Here is a 27,239-nt window from a genome sequence, read left to right as displayed (position 1 = left end):
TGTTTTTTGGGCACATTATTTTAATTTAAAAATGTCCAACTTTATTGAGATACAATTGGATTATAACATTGGGTAAATTGAAGGTGTATACACTGGACACTTATAAATTGAAAGGTGTTTGTCACCATAGCATTAGCAAAAGTTCCATCATGTCATATAATTGCAACTGTTTTCTGTATGGAGAATATGGAATCTCTTAGGAACTTTTAAGTATATAATACAGTATTCTTAACTATAATCACCATGAACTAGAATGTATTCATCTTGTATCTGCAAGTTTGTACTTCTGACCACTTTTTCTCTTGCTCACACACACACACACACACACATACACATACATGTAGCCACCATCTGCTTTCTGTGTCTGTGAATTTTGGCTTTTGGGGATTCTACAGATAAGTGATACCATATAGTATTTGTCTTTCTCTGACTTATTTTACTTAGCATAATACATTCAAGTTTTTTTTTTTGACTCCCTGATATGACATTTATTGATCTAATATATGATGTTTATTGATATAGTAATAAATTGACAGTTAAGGAGACTAAAGTAGAGAGAAGTCAAGGCCAACAGTTGGACAATACACTGTCACACAGTCTTACTGCTATTCACTATAATGCCTACTAAATTTTATATTATTTCAGCTTCATAACTCATTTTTAAAAAAATTTTGATTTTAAATTTTGGGGCTGTGCTGGGTCTTCACTGCTGCTCGGACTTTTCCCTAGTTGTGGTGCACAGGCTTCTCGTTGCGGTGGCTTCTCTTGTTGCAAAGCAAAGGCTTTAGGGCACATGGGCTTCAGTAGCTGCAGCATATGGGCTCAGTGTTATGGTTCCCAAGCTCTGGGGCACCCGCTCCATAGTTGTGACATACGGGCTTAGTTGCTCCATGGCATGTGGGATCTTCCCAGACAAGGGGTTGAACGCATGTCTCCTGCATTGGCGGGAGATTTAAAAAAAATTTTTTTTAAACTTATAAAAAATTAAAAAAAATTATTTATTTATTTTAATTGGAAACTAATTACTTGACAATATTGTGGTTTTTGCCATACATTGACATGAATCTGCCACGGGTATATTATGTGTCCCCCATCCTGAACAACCCCCCTCCCCATCCCATCCCTCTGGGTTGTCCCAGTGCACCGGCATTGAATGCCCTGTTTCATGCATCAAACTTGGACTGGTGATCTATTTCACATGTTTCAATGCTATTCTCTCAAATCATCCCACCCTTGCCTTCTCCCACAGAGTCCAAAGTCTGTTCTTTATATCTATGTCTCTCTTACTGTCTCATGTATAAGGTCATCGTTACTATCTTTCTAAATTCCATATATATATGCATTAATATACTGTATTGGTGTTTTTCTTTCTGACTTCACTCTGTATAATAGGCTCCAGTTTCATCCACCTCATTAGACCTGATTCAAATGTGTTCTTATTAACAGTAATATTCCACTGTGTATATGTACCACAATTTTCTTATCCATTCGTCTGTGATGGACATCTAGGTTGCTTCCATGTCCTGGCTATTGCAAACAGTGCTGCAATGAACATCGGGGTACACATATCTCTTTAAATTCTAGTTTCCTTGGTGTGTACGCCCAGCAGTGGGATTGCTGGGTCATAAGGCAGTTCTATTTCATTTTTTAAGGAATCTCCACACTGTTCTCCATAGTGGCTGTACTAGTTTGCATTCCCACTAAGTGTAATCCCTCAGTATAAGAGGGTTCCTTTTTCTCCATATCCTCTCCAGCATTTATTGTTTGTAGACTTTTTGATAGCAGCCATTCTGACTGTCATGAGATGGTACCTCATTGTGGTTTTGATTTGCATTTCTCTGATAATGAGTGATGTTGAGCATCTTTTCATGTGTTGGTTAGCCATCTGCATGTCTTCTTTGGAGAAATGTCTGTTTAGTTCTTTGGCCCATTTTTAGATTGGGTCGTTTATTTTTCTGGTATTGAGCTGCATGAGCTGCTTGTATATTTTTTGAGATTAATTCTTTGTCAGTTGCTTCATTTGCTATTATTTTCTCCCATTCTGAAGGCTGTCTTTTTACCTCACTTATAGTTTCCTTTATTGTGCAAAAGCTTTTAAGTTTAATTAGGTCCCATTTGTTTATTTTTGCTTTTATTTCCATTACTCTGGGAGGTGGGTCATAGAAGATCTTGCTGTAATTTATGTCAGAGAGAATACACTCATTTTATCCAAATTGTAAATGGCAGGATTTCCTTCTTTCTCATGAAGGTCCAGTAATATTCTAAGTTTTTCTAGGAATCCTCCCCTTCTAGGCCTGTTGAGTCTCTTCCCCTTTAATGTTTCCTAGCTTTTATAGATTGTGATGTGCGACACATCATAAACATATATATTTTATATTGGTCTCCACCAATTTTATCAGCCTTCCTCTGCACCTCTGTTGTAAGCACCCTCAAGAGGATGCTGACATTAAACATTTTCAGATCCACTATAGAGTCAGCACAATTTTGAGTCCATGATAGAAACTTTTTAAATGCTTTTGATTTACTGCTATATGTATTCACTTTTCTTTTTCCTTCTTACTCTGCATTAGTTATTCTTCAAAACAGACAGAAGTGTAGAGAGGGTAGAAAATCACTCTCTGAGAGCATATTTTCTTCATTTTCCAGGAACTCTGCAGTGAGTTTCAGAACCAGGTGAGGAACGGAATGCTCATATGCACCAGGGAGAATGACCCTGTCCGTGGCCCGGATGGCAAAATGCATGTAAACAAGTGTGCCATGTGTGCAAGCCTGTTGTGAGTGTCTAAGCTCTTCCCTCCCTTTCAATCTCTTCATGATTTATCAGCCCTGTGTCTCAGTTTCTTCATAAATGTATAGAATATAGACTATTACTTAGATGCTAGACAATTTTAAAAGCACATGGAAAAGACATTAAGTAACACTGAGTCACAGTGACAATGTTATTCTCTATTCAGCTATCTCTCTATCTTCTACCTAAGGCATAGGGAGAATCTTAATTTAGTGCAAATATATTTTTACACCTGACAATCATCATTTGTAACAAAAAGAGACCAGCAGTTTGTTGATTGATCTGGGTGAGATTAACTGTTTTTAACACTTGACAACCATCATTCATAACAAAAAGCAGAAATTGGATGATCTGGGTGGGATTATATGTTTGGTTCTTTTCCCACCCCTGACATTTTATGATTCTTGAGTATATTCAGATACTGGTTAAGGGAAAACCAGCTGAACAGAGGTCTCTGGGATCAGTGTGTAAACACTTCTAAAATAGCCTGAACAAGAAATGGAATAGCATGGATTGTATTTATCTTTTCAGGGGCGTTACCATATGCATATTACCATATGAAATAAATATTTGTATAAGTGAGTTACTGTAAAGATTGAAAGCCTTAAGACTTAGGGCCACATAATAGATGTTTACTGAACTGTCTTCTTTTTAAGCAACATCCATGTTCCTCTGGGTCCCTGTTTTCCTGAGTGGGGCCAGAGCTCTACCGTGTGGGACAATATAGAAATGCAATCATTATCACCTCTGATTCTACTCCTTCTTAGATTCTCAGTCCTCTAGTGAGCCCCACACTAAAATAAATGCTGAAAAAAAAACTTAAATAATTTATCTGTTTAAAGAGGTGCAGCGTTATTGTCTCTTAACTGTCACATGTTTTGGTCTAATATAAGTATATTCACATAGTTCCTTAGAGGAGAGATTGATAGAAGCAGCCAGTAGATTAAACAGTGCCTGAGATTCAAGAAATCAGGGCTCTCCTCTCACACGCTTGATTTGCTAATGCTGTATTAATGACTATACTAGGTGTGATATATGCTAAGGATTTTTCCAGTTTTGATAATGGTACATGTCAGTAGAAAATAGCTAGGATGCCAAAATTTTAGGCTTATGATTTCCCTCAAAATATCAGGTGTGAAATCTTCTTGGACTTGAATCATTATTATACTCCAAAACTTGAATTCAAAATTGAATTTTAATTCAAGATAATATTTAAATTTTTAATTTTATAGTTAGACATGGTTTATTTTGATTATGGGTCCATCATAGGATTGTAGCAATCCTTAGTCTCATCATTATAATTGTAATTATTTAGATAGCAATTTTGAAAAATCAAGGCAATTGTTGCTCTTTTTCAGATCATTGATTGAAGTCACTGACAGAAAAAAGTCCACCCAAGGGTCACATACTGATTAAAAAAAAATACTAGTTTTGTATTTTTAAGGGCAATTGTTAACTATCGAAGTTATCTGCATTATTGGGCAAAGTGTTAGCACCTCTTGATTGGATAAATTTGTACTGAATCTGATTTTTGGTCTGGAAAACTCTCATTCTTTCTTAAAATATATTACCAAAGAGAATGGAAAACTGAATTTAGTTTGTATCTTTTTTTTTTTTTTAATTGCAGCAGACTTGAAGAAGAGAAGAAAAATGTTGGCAAGGAAGAAAATGAGAAAGCCGAGACTGAGAAAGTTAAGAGAGAAGCAGCACAGGTAACTGTTTCAGGTCCTTGGAGCCGCATGAACACCCCATTCTCTCTGGGCAAGGGAGAGAAAGACCCCACGTACTACTTTTTTTATGGTTTCTCTGACAAATTACCAGAAACTTACTGGCTTAAACCTTACAAACTTGTGATTTTATGATTGTTTAGGTTATAACTCTGACATGGACCCAAGGGGCTAAATCACAGGATTGGCAGAGCTGTGTTCCTTTCTGAAATCTCTACAGGAGAGCCTGTCTCTGCTTTTTCTAGCTTCTAGAGGCCTTTCATGAAAGTGCTTTGGGTCTTGGACTCTTTCCATCATCCTTAAACACTGCATCTCTAGTTGTTCTTCTGTAGGCACAGCTCCTTCTCACTGTGCAGTCTTAACTTGTCCAGTCTTAAGGTTTGACCCTTGTGATTTCATTGGGCACACTAAGATAATCCATGATAATATCCCCATCTCTAGGTCCTTAACTTTTTCACAACTGCAAAGTCACCTTTGCTCTGCAACATATTCACAGGTCCTGGATATCAAGACTTGGATAGATTTCGGGTCAGGAGCTAATATTCTGCCAACCACAAACTGCTTTATGAAAGGGACAATAAATAACTGTTTTTAATCTCTCACAGTGCTTACTTCAGAATAATATTTGAATTAAGTTGAAGGTTTTCTAATGAGATAAGTGATAGTAATCTTATATTCCACAATAATGTGTGACCTCAGCATCTGAAAAGTGTCTTGTCTAGTATTGACCTTCTGTGTCATCATCTTGATGCATCCATTATGTTTGGGGCATTATATCCTAGTTTTCAAAACGGTAACGTGGAGGAAGCGTTCAGTATTTCATTACCTGATGCTTAACTCCTCCCTCATTTGGCAGGAGCTGTGCAGTGAATATCGTAACTACATGAGAAATGGACAACTTCCGTGCACCAGAGAGAACGACCCCATTGAGGGCCCCGACGGGAAAATCCACGGCAACACTTGCTCCATGTGTGAGGCCTTCTTGTGAGTAGAGCTGCGGCCACTGTTCCTCCTAAGTGCTGGAGAGGCTAGGTCTGTGGTGGGCGAGAGAGAGCATGTTGAAGGCTCCCTCTCTGAGGCAGACAGTGAAGGTGACCTTTTCACTGAGTTTGGGGATTTACTATTACAAAGCTGTCTACTTAGTGCATTTCTTTATAGTGTTCTCAGTGTTCTGAAAGGTACTTGAATTGCTCTTAAGGGGGGACCATGTACTAAGGGGAAATTCCCCCAGAGTTAATGGCATACAAGGATTGGCCATTTTTGTTCTGCATACATACTGTCATGAATAACCCAAAGATGTAATCACTGGGTGCTAACAAATTGAAAGTACCCTATCGTCACATCAATTTTTTAAGTATCCTCATTGCTTCCTGGGAAGAAGGACCACATCTTTGTTTTCCAAAGGAAGCAGAGTAGTGAAAATTTATTTACTGGTTGGCTATGCCCTTGTCTTTGCTGCTGCTGCTGCTAAGTCGTTTCAGTCGTGTCTGACTCTGCGTAACCCCATGGACGGCAGCCCACCAGGCTCCCCCATCCTTGGGATTCTCCAGGCAAGAACACTGGAGTGGGTTGCCATTTCCTTCTCCAATGCATGAAAGTGAAAAGTGAAAGTGAAGTCGCTCAGTTGTGTCTGACTCCTAGAGACCCCATGGACTGCAGCCCACCAGGCCCCTCCATCCATGGGATTTTCCAGGCAAGAGTACTGGAGTGGGGTGCCATTGCCTTTTCTGCCTGTGTCTTTAGGTAACACTAAAAATAAGAGGTGCAGAAGTAAGGGAATATATCTATCTAGAGAGATCCCCTTTAGGATAATAGGTACGGTACTAGGAATGGATTGATCCTCTTGCCTTTCTCTTACAGCCAGCAAGAAGCAAAAGAAAAAGCAGCCGCTAAATCCAGAAAAGCTAAGAGAGAAGCTGAAAAGGTAGTTATGCTGGAAGCTTCATACCACAATGAAGCTTTGTAGTTTCTCTTTAAAAATAACTCACGGGATCACTGAAGGCCTATGTGCGAGAACTCAGGTTCAGTTAGTCCAGGCCTCGATAAAATTTTCTTAAAGAGTCAGTAGATATTTTCGGTTGCGACTATTTGGTCTCTGTCATGACTACTCAGCTCTACTACTGTAGCTCTAAGGCAGCCATGGATAATATGCAAACAAATGGGCATTTATTTTGCATAAATAAAATTTTCCAGTAACTTTTTATTTATGCAATAAGGTAGTGGGCCAGGTTTTGCTCACAGGCCATAGTCTTCAGACTTCTAATTTACTCCATTGCCCTATTTTTAAATGATTTAAAATCCAGAGAGAGGAAGAACTTGTGTACAAAGGTAGTGAGAATATTGGTTTCAGAATCTTTATGTTTTTCCAAATTTGTCACACTTGAAAAATGGGAACAACAGAATTCAAGACACCAAATCTAGCATTACCTCCATACAACATGGAGCTTTGGATGAACACATTTCGTCAAACCAGGAGTGTCCCTTGCTTTCATTATTTCTGGGGCCAGCATTTGAGCAAAAATTAGAGCAACACTCCCAAATAATATTTTCTTGGTTCCAAAAGGACTCACTCCAGGTAGATTTTTCCAGGTTTGTGGTCATTTCCTTGCCCCCATCAAAAACTATTGATGTTAAAAATAATCTCTAATGAAATATCACTTGGAATTCTGAATGATTTGGTTTGTTTTACAACTGTATTTCCCACAATTGAGAATCTGAATTTTTAAAATATTAGCTCATATGCTTTCCTTTTTTCAACATCAATAGGAGACTAGTCTTTAGCATCAGATGATTTCTGATTTCACATTAGCTACTACCAATAAACTATCCTCTCATATTTCTTTTGCTAAATATGACCAGTTAGGGAATCTGGCAGTGAACCTTGCAGCAGAGCTAGGAAAAGTCACTCTTGTCTTCACTGAGTTTCGACTTGAACTAAAAGAAACAGAAAAAAATACAAAGTCAATCTTACTTGCCATCAGTAATTAATTATATGATCTTAAGTATTTGCTTATTCCATCTCAATTCCTCATAAATTTACTGAGTACTTCCGAGATGTCAGTCATTGTAGATATGTGTAGAAATATATTATCTCACATTATTGTCATAATAATTCAGCACATGTACTGAATACTTAATATTGGCATTATTATTTTAACTATGTGGAATTTATATTATTTTCATTTTATAGAAGAGGCAGTTGAGGCACAGAGAGGGTAAGACCCCTCACCCAAGGTCGCAGGGCAACAGATTAGAATTCTAACTAACAATATTAAATAGCCATCAACACATTGGGTTTGTCTGGACACACCTGGAATATTATGTTAAATTCTGTAGGAAAGGGAAAGAAATCAGAATGAGAAATGGTGCAAATGACTGAAAAAGACTGGAACAAAAGGACTGAAGTATCTGGGGGTGCTTTGCTATGGGAGAAGGACAAGAGGATTTTCTCCAGATATTTGAAGGAGTCCGTGTGGAGGAAGAAAAATATCCTCAGTTTTTCTGAGGGAAGTATGATATGTTGACTTTGCTTACTGGTTTGAAGGAACATACTCATCCTATTTGCAATGACATCTTAGAAAAATAAAACGCTATGAATAAGGATCCTATAGGAGTGATTAGAGTTCCCTTCCAAGATCCTCCTAAGTAGCACATGGCTAATTTGTGGGAATGATCTAATAGAAATTCTGGAATGAATTATCTGGAGGGTAATGAACTCCTTATCACTGCAGGTGTTACAGTGCAAATTACACAACTTATTGGCAGGCGTGACATAAAGGGGAGTATCAGGTGAACTTCAAAGTTCTACCTAAACCTTAATTCTTTAAAATTCTATGCTATATACAGTGTTCTTATTGCATTATAATATAATAGAGATAGACAGTGAAGTCTTGATTAAGAACTGTGTCCAATCCTCTGAGAACCCAGTTTATTAAGAGATTCTTGCTTATGTGTGACTGCCAGGTTCAGTCTGGACTTGGAAGCTAAATCTCAAGGAAAAAGAAACAGGAACCTCTTTTTAAGTCCTGTGGTCTTAGTAGGAATTGAACAAAACAACTGCCAGAAAGAAACATTCATAGGTCATTTTCCTTTTCCTTTTTTTTCTCCAGGAAGCACTTAGTAGGGACCCAGTAGGGTTATTTTCAAGAAAATACCCAAGCTCTTGCCTTTTCTCCTCCTTTTAGGATGCATGCAGTGAATTTCGGAGCCTTCTTCAAAATGGAAATCTTTTCTGCACTCGAGAAAATGACCCTGTGCGTGGCCCAGACGGCAAGACCCATGGCAACAAGTGTGCCATGTGCAAAGCAGTCTTGTGAGTGTGCAGATCAAGTCCATGCTGTGGGTGGCAGAGCTGGGAGGATAGTATATAGTGTTGGTTCTTTCCTTACATGTATTGTAAAAGCAACAAACGATCATGTGTAAATCATTTTAGGGTGACTCTTTCTTTACAGAGGCTCAGATTCACAATTCTAGAAACAGACAATAGATGGCCAAGTTATTACACTACCTTCTCCATTAGCCCTGGGACACCGCCTCACAGTGGATCACACCATCTTTCTTGATAAAATTCTAAGTCCTGTGCCGTCAGGTGGATCCCTTCTCTGGATTATTTTGTAATCCTCATCGGAAAGAATGCACAGATTTTACTACCAATCTAACTCCTCTACCTACATTTTTTTAAAAAATCACATTTTTAGGAAATTAAAGATAGCTCTTTACACAAGGTTTGGAAGTACATCTGAAATATTTGTCATTTAACAGTCATTTGCTGAACATCTAGAATGTTTACGTGTATAATGGTTATACAAAGATGAATGAAATAGTATTACCAGAAATGATATAGTTCAGTAAGGATTAGACGTGGGAATAAACTAATATAATACAAAGGAGTAATTGCTAAATGAAAAATGATGTATACAATGTGTTATGGTAGTTCAGGAAAGGGAGAGTTAATAGAAAGTTTTATGGAGGGATAAAACTGGATCTGGTAATTTGGATAATATGTGAACAGTATAGGAAGGAATGAGGATAAAACAGGGAACAGCATAGGTAAAATCTAAAATTAAGCAAGGTGTAGTATGTACATAGAAGAGAAAGTCATTTTAATTAGAACTTATCTACTTCACCAGCTTTGAAGGCCAGATCATGGATTTTGAAGCCAATTTTGTATATAGTGGTGAACTGCTAAAATTTTTCAGCTAGGAGAATAAGTGGCATAAATGTGGTTCCTTTTTGGAAGATTCATATGTTAGCAGTAAAAAGAAAAGCAAGGTACCAAAATTCAGAATACTGTTGGTGGTAGTAGGGAGTTACAGTAATCCAGCAAGAGGTAACTAGAACACAGAGCTAGAATAGAAGGTGAGTACATCAACACGGGAGACACAGCAAAGTGAAACCAAGGTAAATAGCCATGTGAGCTAAAGAAGAGGGAGCAGTTAGGGATGGCTCCAGTGTTTTGTCCTTTCTGAAGGAGAATTCAGGGGGAAGAACACATTTGGTAGAGGAGATAATTATGTTGGGACCTCTTTAATATGAGGTGTTTGAGAGAAATCCCTCTGGAGATTCACGGGAGCATTTACAAAATGCTAATTAATTGCTCACCAAGTCTTGCTTGTGGTTCCGTAAATGCTGGTTTTCTTCTACTGCAATAAGAGTCTTCCAGGCAAAAGGATGCAACGTAATGCATTTTTCTATTTTCAAAGAATAGGGCCTGCAATGTAACAGATGTTCAATAAAAGCTGACGGATTCTATAAAAATCTAATATGGTCATAGGATGAGGAACTCATAGAAATGCATTCCACTTTCTGTAATCTATTATTCCCTACCTCCCACTTTCTAATTTTCAGCCAGAAAGAAGATGAAGAAAGAAAGAGAAAAGAAGAGGAAGATCAGCGGAATGCTGCGGGCCATGGTTCCAGTGGTGGTGGAAGAGGGAAAGCTAAGGTCAGAGCTGCCTCTGAGTTCCATAACCAGAGTGGGCTCAACTCAGTGGCACTGGGCCATGGCAGAGCCTGTGGTCAAAGGCTATGAGTGTACACAGTGCTGAGCTGGAGAGCATCCTTGGAAGGACAGGGGATTTCCCCCTTATGACTGCAGAGTAATATCCAAGCAATTTTTAGTTTCTCTAGGGCTCACTCTGACTTCTCTGAACTTGAAAATAATTAACATGATGACCTGATCCCAGTCTCCTGACTCCTCTTTCTGTCATCTAGCTTTGAAGCCAATACGTGATCCTAGGAGAGGAAGTGGCATAAATATAACGATGATCCACATCACGTGCTCTTTAGTTCCTTTCATTATGCGCTCTCTCTGACTGGAGCCACTTTTGGGAGGTATATTTGCTATTGTTCCAAGACAGGATAATATGGTGAAAGAGCATAGGTTTTTGAGTCAGGTAGTTTAGGGTGTGATCCTACCTTTGCCACCTGGACTTGCAAAGCATTGAATAAATCACTTCATCTCATTCAACTGTATAGTTTCTCATACTTAGCAGTACTCTTATAGGGATACAGTAACTTAGGCGAGTGTTGGCACATTTCCTGAGATGTTTTAAATGTCACTATGACAATGTTGCATACAAGCCCACTCCTCAGGTATGTGAACACAATTGCTAAGATCACAGACACCTTGTCTTTAGTCGTATGACCTGGGTATGTTAAGACCCTCTCTTTGCCTCCAGATCTGACATAGGCCCAGTATTTGCCTCTGAAAAAGTTTGGCTTTTATGTTTGTACGTATTTTCTCCTATAGGAGGTTTGAGTTCTAACTTTCAAGTACAGACTTGTTAAGACCCTTTGTCTATCTTGTCTAGACTTTACTCAAGCCTGTCTTCTTTGGCATTTTGCATGATTTTATGCTTTCTCCTAGCACTTCTTTCTCTCTCCTATCTACATTAGAGGTCAGCAATTTTTTTTTGTTTTCTGTAAAAGGCCAGATAGCAAATATTTTAGGTATTGCAGGTTACACAGTTTCTGTTACAACTATTCAACTCTGCCACGTCTATGGGAAATCAGCCATAAATAATACCTAAATGAATGAGTGAAGGTGTGTTTCAAGTTTTATATATAAAACTTCCTATATAAGAACAGACAGCAGGACAGATTAATGTTGTAGGCTAGAGTCTGCTTACCCTTGGTCTATGCGATTAAATTCCAGCCAGCTTTATAATTTCCTTGTGTAAAACCTTAAAAGCAACATTACCCATGACAGCTGACCTCTTAGAATATGGATGATTCCAGCCTCTCTTCTGTTGACAGCAATCCTAGGTGTTACATGCTGTATAAGAGGAGATAGATAAGAACTTCTGACTCAGATTATTTAAGAAACTTAATAAACATACAACAGACCAAGTCATCCAGGGGGCCTGCTCTCTTTTCCCTTTTCAGGACCAATGTGCTGAGTATCGGGAAAAAATGAAAGATGGAAAACTCAGCTGCACTCGCGAGAGTGATCCTGTCCGTGACGCAGATGGCAAATCATACAACAACAAGTGTACCATGTGTAAAGAGATACTGTAAGTACTTTGCTCAACCTGTTTGTCTAAAAGAGATAGACACATATTCCTCCTGAATTAATGGCTGTTTCTCATTTGCCTGTAGTTTCTGTCATGAAATTTCTGTTAATTCTCAAATATCTCCTTCTATTGCATCTCCTAAGGAATAATGAGCCCAAACAAGGGCAGCTGATTCCTACTCTATTTTGTATCATACTTCTGTGAACTATAAGCCACTGGAGATTTTTTATCAGATCCGTGACTGTAAATTAAATTCCACCAGACTGAATCATTAGTCTCTTTTTCCTAATATTTTGTTAAGGTTCCATGACTTAATGTTTGTTTGAATCTTCAGGTTACACTGACTACCACTTCCCTATTTTTATTTTCAATTGAAGGATAATTGCTTTACAGTATTGTATAGGTTTCTACCAAACATCAACATCAATCAGCCATAGGTTTACCCATGTCCCCTTCCACTTGAACATCCCTCCCACCTCCCTCCCCATCCCACCCCTCTATGTTGTTTGAAAGAAATGAAACTCAAACCGAGCTCCGGTTTGAGTTCTCTGAGTCATATAACAACCTATTTCTTATATATGAAAAGGGAGCTCCCTAAAATACACACACACATATATTCATGTTATATATATTCATACACATTTCTTTTAAGCATAAAGCCAAATGAAACTTTGAAAGAGATATACATGTACCAGAGTTCTGTACTGTTTGGATCTTGGATCAGAATCACCTGGGTTATTAAAAGTCAGATTACTGAATCTCAGTGTAGATCCTGTCAGTAAAACTGTTGGGATTGACAGTGAATCTGATTTTTAAAATCTCACAGGTCATTCTTAATGTACATGAAAACTTAGGAACCACTAGCATAAATATTTTATCAGAAAGGTAAAAGATTAAAGAAACCCCTGCCCCCCAAACCGTAATCCTAAGGTACTTCCTACACCACTTGTCTTCTATCTTGGAATCCACTGGTAACCTAGATAAATTGAAATATTAGTACTAATCACTCAGTCATGTCCAACTCTTTGTGACCCCATGGACTGTAGCCTACCAGGCTCTTCTGCTCATGGAATTCTTCAGGCAAGAATACTGGAGTGGATTGCCATTTCCTTCTCCAGGAGATCTTGCCAACCCAGGGATCAAACTTGGGTCTCCTGCATTGCAGGCAGATTCTTTACCATCTGAGCCACCAGGGAAGCTTAGGAACAAGAATGATGAATTGGTAAGGAATTAAAACTACAACTTATGAAAAAAAGGTGAAAGAACTGAGGAAGCTGGACTTGGAGACCTGAAGCTTGCTTTTAAATATCAGAAGGATTAATATCAGGAAGAGATAATGGATTTAGCAGGCTTGTTCCATGCTTTCCTGAGGGTGTGAAGTAAGGATGAAAGTTACAGGGAGATTAATTTGGACATATATGAAGGAGACTTGGACATTAACTGAGTTGATCTCACTAGAATATCTTGTGGTGGGGAGCTTCTTAATACCCAAGGTGACTGTCCATCTCTGAGAGGTGCAGAGAGATTCTCTATGAAGAAGGTGGATTAGGATACATAAACTCTTAGGCCTCTTCCAAACCTGGATATGTGTTAACAACATGACTACTGAACTCTTCTTTTTTAGGCAAAGAGAAGCAGAGGAAAAAAACAGGCAATCTGTCTACAGGTCAAATGGGACTGATTCAGCATCAGGAAAGGTAAATCATTAACTAGGTTTGGGCAAGAATGGTCTTTCTGTAAGTCATTACTTGACTATCAAAAAGGTGGAAAGAGCATGCCAGTTGTTGCCAGTCAAGATCTTATGCTTAGAAGCTCAGAAGTCATCATGAATGTGAATATCACTGATAACTTGTTCGGTGCAGAAATTTAACACCAAATGGAAATCTTCCAGCCTAACACTTTATAAAACACTTTTATAAAGAGTAGTTTATTTAATTATCTCAATAACCTGGTCAACTAAGATTTTCCCTATCTCATTTTATAGATGGGGAAAATGAGGTTTGGCTGCTATAACAAATTATTACCAACAATAGCTTAAAACAACCCTGATTCAGCATCATATATTTCTGGAGTTCAGAAGTCCTAAACAGGTCTTAGTGTGTTAAAGTCAAGGTGTCAGAGAAAGGCTGCTTTCCTTGGTGGAGGTTCTGGGGAAGATCTTTTTCTTTGCCTTTTTTTTTTTTTTAATGTTGTATCATTCCGACTCTGGTTTGCCTGCCTTCCTGTTTCACTCATAAGAATCTTTTTGATTATAATGGGCCCACCCAGATAATCCAGCATAATCTTCCCATTCTAAAGTGACCTGGTTATAAAGCCACCTAACCTTGATGTGGGGGAGCTCTACACTGGACCACAGAGGTGTCCAAGTGATCATTTTTGGACTATGTAGCCTTACATGGCAAGCAGGAATTAAGGTTGAAGATGGAATTCACCTTCAGAAATTACCACTTGGACACCTCTGTGGTCCAGTAAAGAGCCTCCCACAGCAAGATTAGGTGGCTGCCCAACTCCTAAGTCAAAATCTTCAAAATTTTCAAGCTCAGTCAAATACTATGTGAAAATAGCCATCTCCAATATAATTTTTGCTTCTTTTCAGGATGTATGCGATGAGTTTAGAAGTCAAATGAAAAATGGAAAGCTTATTTGTACCCGAGAAAGTGACCCTGTACGGGGTTCAGATGGCAAGACACATGGTAACAAGTGTGCTATGTGTAAGGAAAAGCTGTGAGTATTTTTCAAAAATGAGCTTTTAATTGTTGAGTCTTAAATAATCACTCATCCATTCAAGACAACTTTTTTTTTTTTTAAGCATACCTGAGGTCTTTGTTCATTTTGGTTGAAACGTTTCTTCTCATTTTTCTCTTCAAGGGAAAGGGAAGCAGCTGAAAAAAAGAAGGAAGAGGGGGAATACACGAGGAACACAACCGGAAAGGACAAGGAAAAACAGGTAATACATGCCAGACGTATCTTGTGCTCAACTGCTGTCACATCTGACTCTGCAACCTCATGGACTGCAGCCCTCCAGGCTCCTCTTGTCTATGGGATTTCCCAGGCAAAAATAGTGGAGTGGCTTGCCATTTTCTTCTCCAGGGGATCTTCCCGACTCAGGAATCAAACCCACGTCTCTTGCATCCCCTGTATTGGCAGGTGGATTCTTTACCATTAGTGCCACCTGAGCATGCTTATGCTTAAATTTGGATGAGTGGTTGCAAGCTTGGTTTATTCAACAAATAAACAGAATGCATATTATGGAATGCATACTCTGTCCCAGTTGTTGTGAACTTGATGATAAACAAGAAAGACATGACCAGATATTCAAAGAAATAACATGGAATTTAACTGTCCTTGAGATGGCTGGATGGCATCACCGACTCGATGGACATGAGTTTGGGTGAACTCGGGGAGTTGGTGATGGACAGGGAGGCCTGGCGTGCTGCGATTCATGGGGTTGCAAAGAGTCGGACACGACCAGGACTGAATTGAACTGCAACTCTGATGCAGTTACCACACATTATAGGAACAATGGCAATTGTCAAATTATTGTTATCAACTTGATCTCCCCCCTGAAGTTTAAAAACAGTTATGCAAATAGATGCCAAATTTATAAACAAGAAAAGGATCTAAAGCTTGGAGCTCCAGATGGTAAATTCTTGGCACTCTAGTGCCCTCTTGTGTTCAACTTGGGGTTTTAAAAATGAGGTTCAATGTTTTACACTACCAGCACATAGACGATGACACAGTGCAACCTCTTCTAATCCAGCTATGGACTGAGAAGAGTGAAACAGTGAAATTTCCCCAGGAAAGTTTTCCCATTAAAGAGGCAACTTTTCATTAGTTTTATGCTGACTAAGCAAAATGAAACAGTAGTAGTAATGGTCATTTTTGAAAAATAAATTGGGAATATCTGTTACCCATATTTTGGTAGATCAACGGCTTTGAGAAAATACTTTATTGTACAACTTGAAATGACCTCTACTGGACATGTATTCTAGATTGTTAAATTTCTTTCAAGTTTAAAAATATCTATTTCAAGAATTTCTAAAAAGGAAAAAACCTATATGTACGTATAGAAAATACCTAGATATTTTTTGTGCCTGTGGCAAAAAGAAAGCTACAGTCTTATCTACAAATGCAAACTAAAGTAAGCTTTATAAAGTACATGCACCATCGTATTTAAATATGCCCACAATCAGTGTTATCTACAAAAGCAAACTAAAATAAGCTTTATAAAGTACATGCACCATCGTATTTAAATCTGCCCACAATCAGTGCAGTAGGTGGTAGCGTCCAATTTTACAGTTGAGGAAAAAATTCAGAGAAGTTAACTACCCACAGATAACAAATGGAAGAGCTAGAGATTTGCACCCAAAGAGCAAAGGCTGCAATATCCTCACAGGGGTGCTATCATAGACACAGATGTATGCGGCATTTTAGGTACCTGGAAGAGGAAAACAAAATTCTAGCAAATTTAAAAATGATGGCTATGAGACATTTCTCATGTTGATCAGGTGTTCAGTTCCAGAGAATAAAATGCTATTAAACAAAGAAAAGTAGGTCTGGAGTTATTCATGGTACCACAATTTAAAGAAAGGTAACTCCAATCTAGGTTATTGATAGCATTTTTAAAGATAATTTCTCATATACTGTAACTCTTTGGGCTTAAAAAAAATGTTTAAGACAAACTTCTATGGATGTTCAAAAATTTCAACAGGGGTTAAATCCTGTGGGCCCAGTTCCATTGCCTTCTTTTTAAGGTTCTTATTTTGCAAGGAGCAAAGACGGCAGCTAGCTCCATGTTCTTAGAGATGTGCCAGGAGTCTTTATCTTCTGTCATGTAAAGGCAAAGAAGGCAAGGAACCTATAGCCTGGTTATTAATAGGTTTCTGATCTCTGTTCCAACACTGATTTTAATCACTTACTATCTGTGAACTTTTTCCCTCTCATCTGTAAAATGGGGATAATGTGTGCTTATCTTACAGACTTTTTAATGACAACCAAAAGAAATCCATTACCACACACAACAAAATGCTAAGAGTATAATACAGATTTGCTGAAACAATTAAAAAAAAAATTTGTTCTTGAGGAACAAAGCTAAAACTTTAGATGTTTATATGCCGCCTTGCCAAAGGATGTCTTTCAATTCAGTCTAGGGCTTTTTAATGTGTGAAGTAATGAGTTGAGGTGCAGTGCAACAAGTTTGGGGATCAACCCAATGAAACTATAAAAATGGCACAGGCTGCCTTAGGTGGCAGTGAAATTCCACTGGGGCTGACAAGTATTTGAAGGGATGCTGTGGAGAGGATTCAGACTTCTTAAGCAGATACTGAACATAGTGCCCGTAAAATGGGTCTCCAGCCTCCGGGATCTAATGCCTGATGATCTGAGGTGGAGCTGATGTAATAATAACAGAAATAAAGTGCGCAATAGATGTAATGTGCTTGAATCATCCCAAAACCACCCCCCGAGCCCCAGTCCATGGAAAAATCGTCTTCCACAAACTGGTCCCTGGTGCCAAAGAGGTTGGGCACCGCTGCTTTAAAATACATTTTATCTCTAAAATTTTATTTTCTCTAGATTTTAATTTTCCTCCTCAAGGGTTATGAGTTTACATATAACCAACCGATCATAGTTTCTGTTTTAAAGATCAGATGATTGTAGAAACAGCTCTTTTTTGTTGTTGTTCTTATTGGCAGGATCAGTGTCATGAATTCCGGAACATGGTGAGAGATGGAAAGCTTATTTGCACCAAAGAAAACAACCCTGTTCGAGGCCCATATGGCAAGACGTATGCCAACAAGTGTGCTATGTGTCAGAGCATCTTGTGAGTAGAGAGGTTTATGAATCAGTTTGATATGCTGTGTCTGCTTCCCAGAAATCAGTTCCTTTTGATTTAAAACGTACGGTGTTTGGCATCACACATTAAAAATATATACTAATAGCTCCTCAGTTTAGAAGAGGACAGTAAGTTTCCAAAGCACTTTCATAAGGAATTTCTATTTTGAATATTATGAGAAGCATAATCATACCAGGAGCAGCTGGGATAGGAGAACACCCTGTTGTATCATGCCAACATCACTGACCTTCAAAGAGGAAGTGTCTCAGATAAGTGACATGGGACAGACCCATTCACTCTGCAGAGCCTCAGTTCCTCCTGTATATAAAGAGAATAATAACTACACAATAGAGTTTTTGTAGGGATTCAAGGAGATAATATTTTTAAAATGTTTATAAACTTTAAAGCATAATAGTAATATAAAGAACAATCAATACAGAAGAGTTATTATAATTCAATAAAAAAAATAAAAAGGAGAAATGAAGCAACTCTCTACCTGAGAGTCATAAATAATCCTATTAGGAAAAAATGTAATGACCCTTCAGATGTATATCACTCTAGATGATGGTATAGAAACTGGGTTTATGAAAATTGACAGCACTGTCACAATTATGAAAACCCAATGATCAGAACTTATTTGTTTAAAAAGAATCTCATGTATTTTTTAGATACTAGAAAACAGTGTTAGACATTCTAATGTTTAGAATTGGAGAAATATTTGGTTAAACAATTCAATAATGACTCTGGAAAAACTACTCTCTCCCTTTTATAAAATTTTTCAGTGAGCGAGAAGCTAAAGAAAGAAAAAAGAATGAAGAAGAAAAATCAAGAGCCAAGCCCTCAAATGATGCAAAGGTTATTTTTTAAGATACGAAGATAACTATTTTACTTTTCGTCCTCAGATTCTTGTCTTCCCCTTCACTTTTTGGATAATAAAGTTGCTAATCTTCTGCTTCAAAGAAAATTGATTTTGCCAATATTGTCATGTTGGGTTATAATAAGATTTATCTCCTGGCTTTGAAGTTTAATGTTTTTTTCTCAATTTTATAGAGAATTCTCCGCAGTGTGTATCGATTATTGCTTTGGTTTCTCCTGTTTGGGAGAATTGTGGATTGAAAAATAGTGGGTAAAATTCTTTACCACCTTAACTGCATGCTTATGTCTGACACTTTAAATGTGAAATGAGGCTTCATGTTGCTTGTTGACACTGATTTTAACAATTTATGTAAAATAAACTAGTCTCAAAGTCTCTCTTTTAGCGTCTCTCCTTGATGCCTTTCCCATTTTCTCCAGAGGGTCTTCTGAGCATCAGTGAATCAATAGTGCACATGCATGGTGCTGCCTTTTCTATTTGCTTTTCAAGATCACAAAGAAGACATCTTCAATCAGTCTTTTGCCAGTGATAATGTCATTCATAGAGTTAGACAACTGTGGGATTGTCCTCTGGTCAAGAGCGTATCTCCCGTGAAAAGTAGAGGAAAGGAAAGATTGATGGAAAGAGCGAGCAAGACCAGGAGGTCTTTCAAATATTGTTTTATGTTTCCCTGTATTTCCAGGACCAGTGCAGAGAGGTTCGGAATGAAGCGGAGGATGGGAAGTTTAGAGAGTCTGGGCGTTCCTTGGCCTCCATTGCCAGGATAAGTGCAGTGAGTCTGAGATCAGAGCCAAGAGAGGAATTCCTAAAACCAAGTTTAAGAAAGTAACCAAGTCACAAAGGGAAAAAGCCATGCCCACTTCCCTTTTCTTATTTTCTAGGATGAGTGCAGTAACTTTCGGCAGCATGTGAGGAATGATGAGCTCATGTGCACTAGAGAGAACGACCCTGTGCTTGGTGCTGATGGAAAGTTATACAAAAACAAGTGCTACATGTGCAGAAGCATCTTGTGAGTAATAGGATCCTGTACCCCCTTCAGCTACTGCGGGGACTGCATTTTTAGAGACTTGATTAAATACTCATGTGCTCATGAATCCATGCAGGCTTTAAACCAAGTCTTTAGATGCAATGCTTTTAAGTTGACAACACCCAGTACAGGAGAAAGAACAGTTGGACTTGAAGACAGGAAATCCAGATGGAAGTTCTAATCATATTTACTAGCTATGTCACTTAAAAAAAGTTTCCAACCCTCAGTATCATAGTTACAAAAAATTATTCCAAATCTGTTCTACAACTAGATCACACTTAAGAGAGGTCTTAAACACACACACACACACACAGATTAGTCCTTCAAAATAAGTTAGAGTCTCCAAGGCTAAGGAATTAGTTTTTTAGAAAGGGTTTCTAGTTTATTCTGATGAACAACTATATTTGGGGACCTATGAACATGATGGACGATGATGGTTCTGAAAAAAAACACTATGAACACAACAGTTAAATATATTTTATATATATATATATATATATATATATATATGTATATATTAGCTCCTCATAGAACATTCCTTGAGGAAGGAATTACCAGAACTATCATCTTTTTATGGGACTTCCCTGGTGGCTCAGATGGTACCGACTCCGCCTGCAATGCAGGAGACCCAGGTTTGATCCCTGGGTCGGGAAGATCCCCTGGAGAAAGGAATACTCTAAAGAACTTGTCCAATGTCACACATCTGTTAAGTGAAGGGCGTGCCAAGCCAGTTCCCAGCTGTGTGCTTTTCTTAACATGTCTTCCTGGACACTTTCTCATGCAGTGTTCTGTGGTTCCATCATATTTTATTAGAAATGTTTAACTTCCAACTAGAAATTACAGGAGCCAGTCTTTGTGGACCCAAATTTACTTTTGTCTTCTTTTCTAGTGAAAAAGAAGCTTTGGACAGGATAAGACTTGAAGAAAAACCATCCCACTTTAGATCTTCTGAAGAGGAAGACAGCTCAGAGTCTTCCATTTCTTCTCTGGTAAGAACTGCTGTTTCTAAAAAGTTACTTATTAACTTAATTCACTTATTCTGGGGGCGGGCAGTGCTGTTGCCCCTTTTGCCGTCCATAAGCCTCATTTCATGTAAAGGCCTAGGAAAGACTGATTCAGTACAGCCTCAAGTCCTTTCAAGGAATCCGTGGAGTTCATGCTTAGGAAGAGTCTCAAGATTACTCACTGGTGCATTATTCTGTGCTCTTTGAGATTATTAGTCTTGCTCTAAATGAATTTATTTTGAAATTTTAAAAAGTGGGTGTACAATGCATGTAACTTCTGGCACATGCAGTCAAATAAGTAGTTAGGAGTCTCAACCCTATAATTTCAGCAGACTAGAAAGGCTCCTCACCCACTTCCTACTCCCCCTCCAAACCTAGTCCTTTTCCCAATAACCTGGAAATTTATGCTGAACATATTTATACTTACTATACATTTATAAGAAGTGTAAAATGACATACTTATATTTACATATTTACATTGACCCTGTTTGGGATTGCTTTTTTAGAGCTTTGTCAAGGTCAGGAGTAGAAAGAAGAAGATATAAGAGCATGAAGTATATTCATTCACAAAGGGCAATCTCAAATTGGTCCCTAGAAGGGAGACTTTAGCACCTAGTCTGATGACCCAAAAAAGAAAGAAAGGTATCAAACATGAATTTTATCGAATTATTTTCCCAAATCAAGTACAACAACAGATGAGTTACACTAACAAAATACTAATTATAAATTTCTAGTAAATCAGACTGGGGATCCCTAAGCATGGAGAAGTGCTAGCCACAAAATCTGCTCCCCCCCCCCCAGCTTTATTGTGTTGTGTCTGTGTGTGTGTGTGTGCTTAATTGCTCAGTTCTATCTGACTCTTTGCGACCCTTTGGACTGTAGTCTGCCAGGCTCCTCTGTCTGTGGGATTTTTCAGGCAAGAACACTAGAGTGGGTTGTCATTTTCTTCTTCAGAGGATCTTCCCAACCCAGGGATCAAACCCAAATGTCCTGCATTGCAGGGAGATTCTTTACCTGCTGAGCCATTGCAAAGCCCTTATTGTATGTGTGTTGACATGTAACATTATGTAAACCTGTGTACAACATATTGATTTGATAGACTTATAGATTATAAAATGATTGCCACTATAGTGTTAGCTAACATTTCCATTACCTTATATAATTACCATTTCTTTTTTGTGGTGAGAATATTTAAAGTCTACTCACAGACTCTGAGTATATTACACATTACTATTTCCTATAGTTTTCCTGTTCGTTTCTAAGGCAAACCATCAATATCACGGTAATCCAAGTCTATGCCCCAACCAGTAATGCTGAAGAAGCTGAAGTTGAATGGATCTATGAAGACCTATGAGACCTTTTAAAAATAACACCCAAAAAGATGTCCTTTTCATTATAGGGGACTGGAATGCAAAAGTAGGAAGTCAAGAAACACCTGGAGTAACAGGCAAATTTGGCTTTAGAGTACAGAATGAAGCCAGACAAATGCTAATAGAGTTCTACCAAGAGAAGGCACTGGTCATAGCAAACACTCTGTTCCAACAACACAAGAGAAGACTCTACACATGGACATCACCAGGTGGTCAACACCGAAATCAGATTGATTATATTCTTTGCAGCCAAAGATGGAGAAGCTCTATACAGTCAGCAAAAACAAGACAAGGAGCTCTGACTGTGGCTCAGATCATGAACTCCTTATTACCAAATTCAGACTTAAATTGAAGAAAGTAGGGAAAACCACTAGACCATTCAAGTATAACCTAAATCAAATCCCTAACGATTATACAGTGGAAGTGAGAAATAGATTTAAGGGACAAGATCTGATAGACAGACTGCCTGATGAACTATAGACTGAGGTTCATGACATTGTACAGGAGACAGGGATCAAGACCATCCCCCACAAAAAAGAAATGCAAAAAATCAAAATGGCTGTCTGAGGAGGCCTTACAAATAGCTGTTAAAAGAAGAGAAGCAAAAAGGAAAGGAGAAAAGGAGAGATATACCCATTTGAATGCAGAGTTCCAAAGAATAGTAAGGAGAGATAATAAAGCCTTCCTCAGCGATCAATGCAAAGAAATAGAGGAAAACCATAGAATGGGGAAGACTAGAGATCTCTTCAAGAAAATTAGAAATACCAAGGGAATATTTCAGGCAAAGGTGGGCTCAATAAAGGACAGAAATGGTATGGGTCTAACAGAAGCAGAAGATATTAAGAAGAGGTGGCAAGAATACACAGAAGAACTGTACAAAAAAAATCTTCATGACCCAGATAATCACGATGGTGTGATCACTGACCTAGAGCCAGACATCCTGGAATGTGAAATCAAGTGGGCCTTAGGAAGCATCACTATGAACAAAGCTAGTGGAGGTGATGGAATTCCAGTAGAGCTATTTCAAATAGTAAAGATGATGCTGCGAAAGTGCTGCACTCCATATGCCAGCAAATTTGGAAAGCTCCGCAGTGGCCACTGGACTGGAAAAGGTCAGTTTTCATTCCAGTCCCAAAGAAAGGCAATGCCAAAGAATGCTCAAACTACCACACAATTGCAATCGTCATACACGCTAGCAAAGTAATGCTCAAAATTCTCCAAGCCAGGCTTCAACAATATGTGAACCGTGAACTTCCTGATGTTCAAGCTGGTTTTAGAAAAGGCAGAGGAACCAGAGATCAAATTGCCAACATCCCCTGGATTATCAAAAAAGCAAGAGAGTTCCAGAAAAACATCTACTTTTGCTTTATTGACTATGCCAAAGCCTTTGACTGTGTGGATCACAATAAACTGTGGAATATTCTGAAAGAGATGGGAATACCATACCACCTGACCTGCCTCTTGAGAAATCTGTATGCAGGTCAGGAAGCAAGAGTTAGAACTGGACATGGAATAACAGACTGGCTCCAAATAGGAAAAGAAGTACATCAACGCTATATATTGTCACCATACTTATTTAACTTATATGCAGAGAACATCATGAGAAACGCTGGGCTGGAAGAAGCACAAACTGGAATTAAGATTGCTGGGAGAAATATCAATCACCTCAGATATGCAGATGACACCACCCTTATGGCAGAAAGTGAAGAAGAACTAAAGAGCCTCTTGATGAAAGTGAAAGAGGAGAGTGAAAAAATTGGCTTAAAGCTCAACATTCAGAAAATGAAGATCATGGCATCTGGTCCCATCACTTCATGGCAAATAGATGGGGAAACAGTGGCTGACTTTATTTTTTTGGGCTCCAAAATCACTGCAGATGGTGACTGCACCAATGAAATAAAAAGGGACTAACTCCTTGGAAGAAAAGTTATGACCAACCTAGACAGCATATTAAAAAGCAGAGACATTACTTTGCCAACAAAGGTCCATCTAGTCAAAGCTATGGTTTTTCCAGTAGTCATGTATGGATGTGAGAGTTGGACTATAAAGAAGGCTGAGTGCCGAAGAATTGATGCTTTTGAACTGTGGTGTTGGAGAAGACTCTTTAGAGTCCCTTGGATTACAAGGAGATCCAACCAGTCCATCCTAAAGGAAAACAGTCCTGAATATTCATTAGAAGGACTTATGTTGAAGCTGAAACTGCAATACTTTGGCTACCTGATGTGAAGAGCTGACCTATTGGAAAAGACCCTGATGCTGGGAAAGACTGAGGGCAAGAGGAGAAGGGGACGACAGAGGATGAGATGGTTTGATGGCATCACCGACTCAATGGAAATGAGTTTGAGTAAAGTCCGCGAGATGATGATTGACAGGGAGGCCCTGCATGCTGCAGTCCATAGGACACGACTGAATGAGTGAACTGAACTGACTGCCTATAATCATCACACCATATATTACAGCACCATAAATTGTATCTAAAAATTTATATCCTTTGACCAGTGTCTCCTTATTTTCTCCAATCCCCTAGTAATCACCATTCTTTTCTCTGTCTCTATGCGATTGGCTTTATTGTACAGTATTTGCCTTTCTTTGTCTAACTTATTTAACTTAGCATCCTTAGGATTCATCCAAGTTATCATTAAAGGAAGGATTTTCTTCTTTCTCATGTCTGAATAATATCCTATTGTTTCTATGTGTGTGTGTGTATGTATCTTGGCTATCATAATAAAATCTGTTATTTAACATTTTACTGCAGTATAATAGTCAAAAAGAAAAAGTGTACCTATCATAAGTATACAACTAAATATTACAAAGTGGTCACATCTGTGATATTGACACCTAGGTCAAGAAATAATGTATCACCAGCAGACCAGAAATCCCATCGTGCTTATTCCTGTGTAACCTGGTTTTGAGCTGAGCTTTCTCTTGGAGAAGAGAACAACATTCTTTATTCAGTTTGTCATTTAGCCATCATTTATGCATGCTACAAATAATTATTGAGCACTTGTTATTTTCCAAGCATTACTATGTGTATGATTAAAACGGTGGTGCTGGTGGTTTAGTTGCTAAGTTGTGTCCTACTCTTTTGCAACCCATGGACTGTAGCCCGCCAGGGTCTTCTGTCTATGGAATTTTCCAGGCTAAAATACTAGAGAGGGTAGCCATTTCCTTCTCTAGGGGATCTTCTTGACCCAGGGATTGAACCTGAGGCTCCTGCATGGGCAGGCGGATTCTTCACCACTGAGCCACCAGAGAAGCCTTATGAGAACAATAGCCGTAAACAAAATAGACAAAACTCTCTATAATAGATCACAGGCAATGTGACTCAATAGAAAAATGACATAGTAAATGCTGAGATACAATTTTAAGTATCTTGTACAGAAAAGAGCTCCCTGAGAAGGTGCCATTTGCACCTCCTAGGGAGATTAATTCCATACATATAAGTGAGGGAAGAACATTCCAGGAAGAGGAACAGCAAAGCCTTGAGACAGGGCTTGCAGTACAGCCAGAAGCCCAGTACAGCTGACACAGAGTGACCTCAGTGAGAGTTATACAGGAAGATATTATTCCAATAACAGGAGGCCTGTTATGTAAGGTTGTGTAGACCATTTTAAGGATGTTGTCTACTAGTCTGAATGAAGGTTTTGAAAAGAGGAGTAACATGATCTATGTTTTAAAAGGATACTGCACCTGCTGTATTGAAAATACACTGCAGGAAGGCAAGAGCAAAAGCTGGACAGCTAGTTAGCCACAGCACTAACCAGAGAGGCTGGTTTATGGTGGTAGTAGTGGAGGTCATAAGAAGTAGCTGAATCCTAGGTCTATTTTGAAGGTGGATAATTTGTTCAGAGTTGATGTACTATGTAAGAAAAAAAGGCATAATTCTGCTTGTTGCTTCTTTATCACCCTTTATTTTGGTAGTTTTCAACCTTGGAGTGGCAGATACCTGAAAAACATTAAGGATATACTTGGTTCAGTCCCACCTTTGCCAGTGACTTACAGAAGGTGCTTGTTTAAACTCTCCCTGAATATCTCTATTGACATGGAATTCACCTCAATCTAAAGCAGTCCCTTTAGATGTTTGAATTATTTTAGAATACAAATTAGCAAATACTTCTTTACACCTCTGAAATGATTATCAATAGATATGCTGCTACTGCTAAGTCGCTTCAGTCGTGTCTGACTCTGTGCGACCCCAGAGACAGCAGCCCACCAGGCTCTGCTGTCCCTGGGATTCTCCAGGCAAAAATTATACTACTATTAAATATCTACTCAGTGTCTGTTTCAGAAATTAGTTTTCAAGGAATTTATTAAGTTGTCAAATTTATTGACATTCAGTTATTCATAACATTTTCATATTATCCTTTTAATATCTATATATAAGCACCACTTTTAATATTGGTAATGTGTGTTTCTTGACTTTTGTCAATTTTGCAAATAGTTTATCAATTTATTGATCTTTTCAAACAACCATTTGGCCTTCTGTTTTCTATTTCATAAATTTATTCATTTTCTGCTATTTTCTTCGAGCTTATTTTGCCTATTATTTGCTAGCTTCTTGAAATGGAGGTTTAGATTGATTTTAAGATTTTTTTCTATTTATGTATCTACCTAAAACTTTCCTTCAAATCACTGAATTAACTACTGAGTATTTTTTATTTTCATTATCATTCAGTTCAAAACATTTCTGTATTCCATTATGGCTTTAGAGTCATGATTTATTTAGAAGTATGTTGCATAACTTCTAAATGCCTAGTAGCTTCATAGCTATCATATATATTACTAATATTATTTCACTGTGATCCTAAAACTTGCATTTTATGACTTCAGTTTTCAAATTTATCAATACTGGCTTAATGGCCCAGAATGTGGTCTATTTGGGCAACAATTTCATGTCTACTTAAGAAGAATGTGTAGTCTGCAGTTGTTGGATATAGAGATCTACAAATATCATTGAGGTCAAGCTGATTATATTGTTTTTCAAATACATATTTTTATGTTTGTGTCTGTGGTATTAATGACAAAAAGAAGTGTTAAATATAAAGTTTGATAAATTTGCCTTTTTCTCCTTTCAGCTAATTTTGCCTCATTATCTTAAGACT

General features: G+C 38.2%; 1 protein-coding gene across 3 annotated transcripts in view; it reads left to right on the top strand.

The window, feature by feature from the left end:
- Window positions 1-27,239, top strand: part of SPINK5 (serine peptidase inhibitor, Kazal type 5) — an 83,835-nt gene that overhangs the window by 46,628 nt on the left and 9,968 nt on the right. For 2 of the 3 annotated variants that reach the window (XM_027546042.1, XM_027546044.1), the window contains 15 exons: window positions 2,647-2,774; window positions 4,416-4,500; window positions 5,372-5,499; window positions 6,376-6,439; window positions 8,700-8,827; window positions 10,363-10,459; window positions 11,902-12,029; window positions 13,654-13,726; window positions 14,626-14,753; window positions 14,898-14,976; window positions 17,723-17,850; window positions 18,645-18,717; window positions 19,419-19,508; window positions 19,618-19,745; window positions 20,653-20,752. In XM_027546042.1, the coding sequence (XP_027401843.1) occupies window positions 2,647-2,774; window positions 4,416-4,500; window positions 5,372-5,499; window positions 6,376-6,439; window positions 8,700-8,827; window positions 10,363-10,459; window positions 11,902-12,029; window positions 13,654-13,726; window positions 14,626-14,753; window positions 14,898-14,976; window positions 17,723-17,850; window positions 18,645-18,717; window positions 19,419-19,508; window positions 19,618-19,745; window positions 20,653-20,752 (1,557 nt within the window). The remainder of the gene's footprint in view (window positions 1-2,646; window positions 2,775-4,415; window positions 4,501-5,371; window positions 5,500-6,375; window positions 6,440-8,699; window positions 8,828-10,362; window positions 10,460-11,901; window positions 12,030-13,653; window positions 13,727-14,625; window positions 14,754-14,897; window positions 14,977-17,722; window positions 17,851-18,644; window positions 18,718-19,418; window positions 19,509-19,617; window positions 19,746-20,652; window positions 20,753-27,239) is intronic. The other variant, XM_027546043.1, reaches the window with a different exon arrangement.

Source organism: Bos indicus x Bos taurus, chromosome 7 (genome assembly GCF_003369695.1).
Source record: "Bos indicus x Bos taurus breed Angus x Brahman F1 hybrid chromosome 7, Bos_hybrid_MaternalHap_v2.0, whole genome shotgun sequence".
Taxonomy (NCBI): domain Eukaryota; kingdom Metazoa; phylum Chordata; class Mammalia; order Artiodactyla; family Bovidae; genus Bos; species Bos indicus x Bos taurus.
The sequence above is the reverse complement of the archived record's forward strand: the minus strand, read 5'-3'. Positions and strand labels throughout refer to the sequence as shown.